Genomic DNA, 10,412 nt, shown 5'->3' with positions numbered 1-10,412 from the left:
TTTCAAACGAGCAAAGTGGCAGTTGGTCAAGGCCACACGCCAGGGCCATCGATTGCGGCAAATGTGTCCCTATTTCTGCGTAGTATTGTGTTTCCACCTCTGATCTAGAGAATATCACGACTCCTCCAAACCTCAGAGAACACAGATGAGATATATTTTGAATGTGCACAAAGTTTTGAACATGAGCAGAAATCTTGCTCAAACACATCTAAAAGATTACACTCCAGGGGTTTATTAACTCATGAATCATTCAGGTGAATAATTGTCATATGCACATTTAAGGAGGTTACTTCCTCAACAAAAGAATCAAAAGTGGGAAGAGTAAATGTTGCCTAGGTTACATGTGTGCTGGCACAGATATAATTAGAAACATTGATCCAAAGGAGAATAAATAGATGAAAGCAATACAGAATGCCTGAGAGCATTACTGCAATATATTCCATTATGTTTTTATATTTGGATTATAATCTATGTTTCCCTTTAGATAAAGATATTTCCAGCATAAATTGATTCAGAAAAAGGTAAAGAAAAATTAGTACATACATATTCACCAGAATACAGGAAATTAAGTATTTAATGCTCATAATTTTCAGGGGGTGGACCCCCAGAACCCCAAATCATAAGTCACCATGCACACAAATCTGGAAACAAAACACTGGCCTTTGGGTTGCCAGACCAGTTATAATTAGACCAAATGTTGGTGCCATCTAACTTACATGGAAGCTAGAAACTAAAATGAACATACATTGCTACTCTACTCTCAGCGCTGTGGACATCTGGCAATGCCAGACTGGGGGGGCAAAACTCAATCTCGCCTAGGGCAACCAAAGGGCTAGAACCGGCCCTAGTACGTATTATGCAGAATGGCACATTTCAGAATAATACACAGGCTATTGGAATTTAATAATTAATGCATTAGTGCAGCGGGTAAAGGTGAAGCTCATTTTAATTTTTATTTATTTATTTATATATATATTTTATATATTATTTTAAATGCTGCTGTGTAGCTTGTAAATATCCCCCCAGGGGACCAATACAGTGTTATTAATATAGTCTAGTAATATTATATATAGTATATAATTTATTTATTGATTGTATTTTGTACTGTTATTTTCTAAATCAGCAAAGTAACTACTGTGTACTAATGCAGTGCAGTAAAAAGTGCAATATATGCCTCTGAGATGTAGGGAGTAGAAGTATAAGAAGTAGCATAAAATAGTAATACTTAAGGAAAGTAGCCTATAAGTACTTATCTACAGTACTTGAGTTAAGGTACTTAGTTACTTTCCACCACTGCACACAGGTGTTTGCACTTATTCTGGCTGATCAGCATTGAAGAAAGGCAGAGCTCGTGACGTCACTAAACTCCACACATAGTAATAATAATTATAAAACTGTGACAGGAGAAACAGCACACATTGGAAAGTGACTGTGTAGCGTCTCAAAGAATAGAACCAAATGCAAGAATTCATACATGTTTATTATGAAAAACATCCAACATTTGAAATTGAATATCTCATATTTCAGATTCCTTTACGGGAGGACAAGCACAACCCTAAAACAGAGGGAAAGACGGACCACACACACACATACACACACACACGCACGGGCACACACACATACACACACACACACGCACGGGCACACACACACACACACACACACACAGGAAGGAGAAGCTTAGCGAATGTGTACAAGCCACTAAATATCACAGAGTTCTTCTTTGGATCTCTAAATAAAACCAAAGTATAAATAACTTAAACAAATAAAAAGATAAAACAGTTTTTAAAGAAAAGAAAAAAGAAAGAAAATGTTTTTTTTTTTTTTTTTTTGCCTTAATGCCTGCATCAAGAAATTTGAGGGATGGAGTATCAACTAAGATGTTTACATTGGCAACCACCTAAATCATGGTAGAATGATACATTGGGGGGGGGGGGGGTTAGTGGGGACAGGATGGATGGTACACTGGGGTCACTTCCGAACTACAACCTAGAAATTCTGTCTCTTACAATCAATCCCTCATGTTGTGTTTAAATCCATAGAGATATAATTGTTGATATATAGTTGAACTACAGACATGGCAGATTTCATAAATCCACCATGGGTAGGGTTGGGCATCGTTTTGCTTTTAACACTTCTGATTCCAATTCCGATTCTTCCTTTCGAATTCGTATTGATCTTCGATTCTGGTTCTTTGAGGGGTGGAGTTGAAACGGGCCACATGCTTATTTCACAGATAAGGGGAACATTTCGTTTTCATTCAATGGTGATTTACAGTTTTACCGGGCTTTTTCAGCGTAAAACAAAGCCACACTTTAAAGTGCCGCTTACTGTGCTCCATGGCTGCAACACAACAAGCATGTGGAAGTACAGTGGCCACTACAGAAACTCAAAACTTGCGCGTTTAAATTTGGCACCGATGATCGGATTCGAAACGATTCCAATAATAAAAAAAACGATTACATTGGAATTGTAATTTTTGAAACGGTTCCAAATTGGAACTGGTTCTCGATGCCGTATCCCACCCATGGGTGGTGTTATTTCTAAGATTGGATCAGAGAAACAGCTTGATTGGCCATCTGTATTACAGACATAATCGATTCATTCATGACTTACATATTTCCAAAAAAGCATACAGTGAGCCTAAACACCTGGGTGGCCATCCCAAACCGTACTGTCTCTGACTGTCCACCTACACCTCACCTCTCCTTGTACTGGTTCATACCCAATGCTCTGGAAGGTCCCAGTGATCGCACCCCGGATTCAAAGATACCTACAACTTTCCTGGTATGTACTGCTGGGGTCCTTAAACCTTTTCTACACTGGATGAAGAATTGCTGAGACCCATGCGTCACACGGGAACATATAACAGCCACCGCACATGTAAATCTATACAGCCTTCCTGTGTCCCTCCACCCGCGTCGCCTCCAAGTCTTTAATGCCACCTCACTACAGTGTCTCATCTCTTTAACATAACAATATCAAACTCAGCTGAGTCACAAAAATCCATCACTTTTCACACTATAGGCTCCCTTTCTAAGTTTTCCATATTCTATAACTAATTAAACACCCAGGCCAGCTGACTTTGCAGGATCAATATGCTCTGATATTTAAAAAAAACAACATTAAATTAAGTTTTTTTCCCCCAGTCTCCCAAATCTCTGTGGGGAAAAAAAATAACTATGGCTGCCAGTGAGAAAGTTAAAGGTGGACTATGAGTTTCTGCATGGTTTCAGCACGATTTCATTTTGGTCTCAAATCGTAGCCATCTCTCCTTGATCCGCTAGCTGCCTGCCCCCTGAATGCACCGTGAAAAAGCCCGGTCTCGGGAGACAAGACAGGGGTTGTAAACGTTAAACAAACGCTAGGGGCACAGGCTGTGCACCAAAATACAACAAACCACATTCCAGCCAATCACTGACAAGATGGTTGAGGGAGGGGGTTGTGTGTGTGTGTCCCATTATGTGCATGCGCACTAACCCCCACCCCCTACAAGAGATGCCTACAATTTGAGACAAAAATGAAATTGCGCTGAAACCATGCAGGAACTCATAGTGCACCTTTAATTCTCCAACACCAGGATATCTGAATTAATTCCTCCCATGTAAGCCGAGGATTCAGTTGTCAGGATGAAAATCCTGCATTGTTTTTTGTCGTACCCTGAGCTGGCCTGGTGTTTTTGTTAATGAGGCTGTAAGAAACTTGACAAATGTGTTACCATTGCAGCTTAAACCGTTCCTCTTAGTTCTTTTGCATCTTGAGGTCTTTTAAAACAATTTAACCTCTCTGTAGCCGGTCGGGCTGAGGTCCTGTATCATCGAGTTTATCACATTGTTTGAGCTTTCAATTCACTTTATTTTAATTTCAACTATTATCAACAACGTTTCTTTACTGTAAAACTTCTTGTAAAATGTTACAAACACGCTATCAATAGATAAAAAAAAGAAGTTTTCTTAGCTCATGTAAAGCTCATCGCAATTCTAAATAAATCAGACTGAGAAAACAGAAAAGCATAACAAACAAAAGATTTGTCTTGGTTATGATAAAACCGTTGAGTGCACTACATGTAAAGCACACTGGGAAATGAAATGAGCTTCTGGTTGCACAATATCAAAAAAACAAAACAGGGCTTGAGTCAATCCACATTCATTGTACTTAACCCAGGAAGTGGATTTCCTAAAAATAAAATAAAAAATAAAAACAATAAAAATAACATAAGAAACAATGAAAAACTAAAGCAACAAAAGTCCTCAAAACTCCCACATTTCTGGAGACGTTTCGAAATTTTCAACTTTACATGAAATAGCCTAATGCTGCTGCTACTACTAGTTCATAACAAAGCTGAAAGAGGAACAAAAATGAATACATATACGAAGGTGTGAAGTAATATAAAAAGTAAACATCATGACTTTCACACAAACAAAACGATAAGATAACAAAACACCATTTCATTACACTAGTGCTGTAACAGGACAGGGAATAGTATTTAGATTGCATCAAGGCTTTTACAGTGCTTTCGTGATGAGGGATACCTGGGCGATTGATCGATCAATACATGGATTCTAACTCCATTGGATTGGTACAGTAGGCTGTAGAGTCTGCCATCTGAGCCGATAAATTATTAATGTTGATAGCAATCCAGTTTTTCTTTAGTAGAAGTGGCAGAAGTTATATATCACACAACCGATGGTGTGTTTTTGAGCTTGTGTCTTTGCTGATATCCGTTTGAATAGTAGCATGTTATAGTAGTATGTTACCTCTCAACGCTGTCTAGTGAAAACCACGCATTTCCAAAACATTACCTTTTCAAAAAAGCCGTTGTCAGCTTTGGGACAATGCAGTTTTGACAATGGCTTTTTAAACCGTTTATTTAGCTTACAAAATAGTAAATGTTTCTCAACCCCATAATGGAACATTAAATTCTAACGCTATGTTTAGACAGAAACGATCTGAAGAGAAAACACAAAAGCGGCGTTGCGTTTTGACTTTTTAGTCCACGTTTAGACGAGCGTTTTGGGAGGGAAATCTGCGTGCATATGGTTACGCAAAAGTGTGTGAAATTCGATGCAGTATGCACACCAGGCGGCCAGGTGGTAACGTGAAGCACTGCCACACAGCCTTCTACTTCTCTACCTAGTAGCGCAAAACCAAAACACGGCGAAGCGAACAACAAAAGCTGACAATTTTGTCTGGACAGACAACAACCTTAGATTACAAAGCCACAACAGGGCGTGGACTGGGAGTCCTGCCAGTCAAAATATATAGCCATATGGACCGAATTTCTTCAGCAGTATGCTGTACCCGGAGGGACGTCATATCCACACAAGAAAGACGTAAAAGATCTGTAAAAGTCAGATATCATCAAAGCTGAAAGCCATCCGTACCAAGTATAGGCAGGCTGTGGATACCCAACGGCGGAGTGGCCATGGGTGAGTAATCACTCTATATTTTGATTTATGTAACAAAATATGGGGTGGGTCGCCAGCCACCACAACAATTGAGACTTTTGCGCTTTTGGGTAAAAACGCGGTGGAGCGTTTTTAAGATTTCCACTTTCCCTTTCTTTGCGTTTTTAAGCCCCAAAAAACGCTGTCGCCGTCAAAACGAAAGGCACATCTGATGAAATATTTTGTCGTTTTCACCCGCGAGCGTTGTCGTGTAAACAGGGCCTTACAAAAAGTGGAGCTACATGGTCTCCATTGGAAAGCGATGCTATGTTATGACGACTGTGCCGCTGAAAAAGCAATAGACTTAATTCTAAAGAAAAGGGGCCAAAATGGAGGCTTCTCCACCTTTATGTACTGCAGTGTTGGGGTTAATTTTTGCCACAGCCTCACCAGATCCCAAGTCCACCTGTGTTAGTGCTTTGTCGAGCACGCTACTGTTTGGGTGCCACGGCAAGAGCACACCTACATTTGGCTTCACAATGACATAGCCTTGAATCACCCAGTTATTCCTTATCAAAGCGCTGTAAAGAGAGTGCTCTCCCGAGAACATAGGTAGGCCTGCGTTTGGTTTCATGCATATAAAGAAAATCCATGTGGAAAACAAGTCTGATTGTATCACATAGTGCAAAACCCTCAGACGACAGAGGACGTTTGATTCTACCCCCCCCTCCCCAACCCCCAACCCAAAAAAACACAATTTTCAGATTGCTTCCAGAGCCAAAGATATCAGACTTTGTAGCAGTTTTCTTTGTTAACCATCACGCCTCGAGGTTGTTGCTACATATTTGAACCCGTGATTCTGTAGTCATGGGCATCTCACCATAGTAATGTTTCAAAGAGATCGTGAGTATTATAGTACAGCAAACACTTCTTTAACACCACAACCTGGCATAATTCTCTCCGGATGCTCTCCTCCCACCTGCCCACTTCCCACTTTTAATCACTTTCCCCTTCCCTTCATCCCACTTCACCCCCTCCATCCCTCCCTCCCTGCGCCCCCTCCCCTCCCCCCTTTCCAGCAATGTGAACTTTGGTCTAAGAAAACAGCAGGTTTCAGGAAGTGAGCTAGGTATAGTTGGGGTTAACAAGGGCATGTTCACAAATGTGAAGTGTTGCACAACAGTGAACAGTGCAGACACAATGCTTTTCTTTTCCTTTTTCACAGACTGTCAACACCTCACTTTCGACACATGCTCTCCTGGTAACCCTGACCAATAAGCCCTGACCGTAGCCCTGAGCCAAACAATTCTTTCTTTTCTTGGCTCCTTCCAGCTTCTATCTTTCCTCCTACTCCCATCGTTACAGGTAATGGCATCTATACCCCCTTACAACCCCTCTCCCATTTTGTATCAATAGAAAATATACTTTTGGTAGTCTACTTGAATCTGACTCTATCTATCAAATCATTTAAGACCTGGACAAAAAATTTAGAAGTATTTGAATGATTTGATCTCTACTTTATATATCTGAAACTGTCATTTGACTCCAAAAAACAACCTAATCTCTGGATGGGTCACATTTGCAATATAATGGTAATTTAATTTAATTTCGTCCTCTGTATTTAAATACATTCCACTACTTTTTGCCCAGGTCTGCTGTGTCCTTATTTCTGTTTACTCCTTCTATTTTAGGGCTTGGTTCACTTTCAATTCAATCAATTCAGGAAGTTGATTTTCTTCTACATTTAAATATGTCAAAAATGTTTGGCGTGTGAAAACAATCATTTCAAACCTGTTCGGAAACAACGGTGAACAATTGGTCAACAATTGCAGTTTCAGTTGACTTTTTTTTTTTCTTCCAGTTGATTGTATTAAAAGTGAATGGACAGCCAGCCCTGTTTTTTTTTTTTTTGTTTGTTTGTTTTTTTGGTTCTTCCTCCTTCCACTACTTCTTCTTCCTCCTCAGCGCATCTTGTGTTCCACATCAGCGTTGGCCATGTTTGAGCCAGGGCTGGGGTCCTGCTGTCGTCTGGACTGGGGAGAGAGAGGGATGGAGGGATGAAAGAGGGGGAGAAGAGGGAGAAAGAGAGGGATGGAGAGAGACATGGAGAGAAGGCCATGTGAAAGATAGCGAGAAAGGGATCAGAGAGAAAGAGACAATACATTAAGTACAGTTGTTCAAGCATGAACAGGCGTAAATACATATTGGTAACACCTGAACATCACTTTAAACTTGTTTATATGAACAGACATACTTATATATGATTACAACTGTAATATACTGTTTTATGAAGTATCTACTGTTTACACAACAGTTATGAATCCTTTATAGGAGCAGGTGGGTATAATCTGAGCGAAGAACAAAACTTTAAAAAGCCCAAAATAAGAACATCTCTAAAAGGTATGTGCATCACGATGTGTGGGGTGAGTTTGTGCAATGGTGCTAAACATTGTACAAACAGTTTAAAAAAGTTGTAAAAAAACACTTTATTAAAAGGATATGAGGATGAAGAGAGATGGTTGTGAGGTTTGGGTTAATATACTGATTGTACTGGGTGTAGGGGTGATGATGGCGCAGTGGATATGACACATGACTTTAGTGTGGGAGACCTGGGTTCGATATACTGTATCACAGTATACATCAACCAATGTGTCTCTGAGCAAGACGCTCAACCCACAGTTGCTCCAGAGGTGTGCGACCTTTGACATATATAGCAATTATAAGTTAATAATTGCGTGGGTGATTGGGGTAAAGGGTTGTTTGGTGAGTCTTATACAGTATCTCACAAAAGTGAGTACACCACTCACATTTTAGTAAATATTTCATTATATATTTTAAGGAGACAACAGTGAAGAAATTACACTTTGCTACAATGTAAAGTATTAAATGTACAGCTTGTATAACAGTGTAAATGTACTGTCCCCTCAAAATAACTCAACACACAGCCATTAATGTCTAAACCGCTGGCAACAAAAGTGAGTACACCCCTATGTTAAATTCCCATAGAGGCAGGCAGATTTTTATTTTTAAATACCTAGAGATTGGCATGGTTTTATGTCGGTTAGCATAATAGCTGGTTTGATTTGCATTGAGAGATGATTTTATGGAAAGTACCCCATGCCAGTCTCTAGGTATGGTGAAGGGTATGTGATGTTGTGGGGCTATTTTATTTCCAAAGGCCAAGGGAACTTTATCAGGATGCATAGTATCCTGGATCCATGAAATAACTGGCCTTTAAAAATCAAAATCTGCCTGCCTCTATGGGCATTTAACATAGGGGTGTACTGACTTTTGTTGCCAGCGGTTTAGACATTAATGGCTGTATGTTGAGTTATTTTGAGGGGACAGCACATTTACACTGTAATACAAGCTGTAAACTTAATACTTTACATTGTAGCAAAGTGTAATTTCTTCACTGTTGTCCCATTAAAAGATATAATGAAATATTTACTAAAATGTGAGGGGTGTACTCACTTTTGTGAGATACTGTATATTATTAGTTATATATATTGTGTGCATATTTTTTTATCTTGCTATGAATAGCAACTCCATGTTACAAACCATTTATTCATTGTTTATTTACTGCTTATAAATGCTACACATGTAGGTGAGTTAAGATAAAATGTCCGAGGTAGGGCTGGGCAATATATCAATATTGTATTGATGTTGATGTATGAGGCTAGATATCGTTTTACATTTTGGATAACCTAACATCGTAATATGACACAGGTGTTGTCTTTTCCTGGTTTTAAAGGCTGCATTACAGTAAAGTGATGTAATTTCCTGAACTTACCAGACGGTTGTTCTATTATTTGCCTTTACCCACTTAGTCATTATATCCACATTATTGATATTATTGATAATTATTTATTAAAAATCTCATTGTGTAAATATTTTGTGAAAGCACCAATTGTCAACCGGACAATATCGCCGCAATATCAACATCGATGTATTTGGTCAAAAATATCGTGATATCTGATTTTTTTCCATATGGGCCAGCTCTAGTCCAAGGTTTTGGAAGGTAACCAACAAGAACCCAGATGTGAAAACAACTGTACTTAGTTAATCTACCACTACAGGCTGATGTGGGACAAAAAGAAAAAAGAAAAAAGAAGTTGCCGTTCCACAAACTGTCACTAGAGGAGGCCAGAGACCTCCATATCAGGACACGGCTCAGCTGCTGTTTATACGCTTTACTAATGTTGGTATTTTAGTCAAGGTAGCAGACAGACAGACAGACAGAGAGACAGGCTGTCTGACACAGATAAACACACACACACACACACACACACACACACATTCAAATACTGTAGGCACATGTGCACAATCTCGCAGATAGAGCAAATCTGCACTAATTTTGTCACCACAATCACACACACGTACGCATGCACACACACACACACACACACACACAGTGTGGATCATCAGGTCATCATTAGAAACCATCTGTATGCCAAGACTTTTAAATATATTTCATGACTGGTGTGTTTGTAAGCATGTGGCCTGATCTGCTCCTGCTCTGCTGTAAAAAAAAAATAATACTTGTGGTTATATGTTTACACTTAAGTGATAGCTGGGTGGAATTGAAAGGGGGGGGGGTGATAACGTGTGAGGAGAGGTGAGGCATAGAGCAGAGCAGACAGAAATGCAGACAGAGATAGTAAAGGGGTTGCTTAGTTCAACTGGAATGTAGTTTGTGTCATCTCAATGACTCACCGTTATAGCAACATACACACAGTCACATGCACACACACATACAGCATGTCATTCTACCATTTTGACTCCTTACAGCCAGACTGACTCCAGGTTCGGTCTGTCTCCTCTGGGAAGCTTTCTGTTGCTTTAACAAAACTGCTGCTATCAGATATATAAATCTATATTTACAAAAAAAAACTCAATTCTTAATTGTTGGATTAAATGTTGAAATAATTTTTAAAAAGTGATTTACATTTGGTAGGATGCAGTGGGTGCCTAACCCCAAATACTCCCAAATATTATTTATTTATATATAGTATAATATTTGGA

At 39.3% G+C, this 10,412-nt stretch overlaps 1 protein-coding gene across 4 annotated transcripts in view; it reads right to left on the bottom strand.

Moving 5' to 3' along the window:
* Positions 1-7,230: 7,230 nt before the first annotated feature.
* Positions 7,231-10,412, bottom strand: part of cbfb (core-binding factor subunit beta) — a 41,092-nt gene continuing 37,910 nt past the window's right edge. For 2 of the 4 annotated variants that reach the window (XM_028585181.1, XM_028585179.1), the window contains one exon: positions 7,231-7,420. Coding sequence is in view for 2 of the 4 variants with exons in the window: in XM_028585179.1 (XP_028440980.1) it covers positions 7,349-7,420 (72 nt within the window). In the remaining 2 variants the exon portion in view is untranslated. The remainder of the gene's footprint in view (positions 7,421-10,412) is intronic. The other 2 variants (XM_028585180.1, XM_028585182.1) reach the window with 2 other exon arrangements.

This window comes from Perca flavescens, chromosome 8 (genome assembly GCF_004354835.1).
Source record: "Perca flavescens isolate YP-PL-M2 chromosome 8, PFLA_1.0, whole genome shotgun sequence".
Lineage (NCBI taxonomy): Eukaryota > Metazoa > Chordata > Actinopteri > Perciformes > Percidae > Perca > Perca flavescens.
This window is presented reverse-complemented; position numbering and strand designations above follow the sequence as displayed.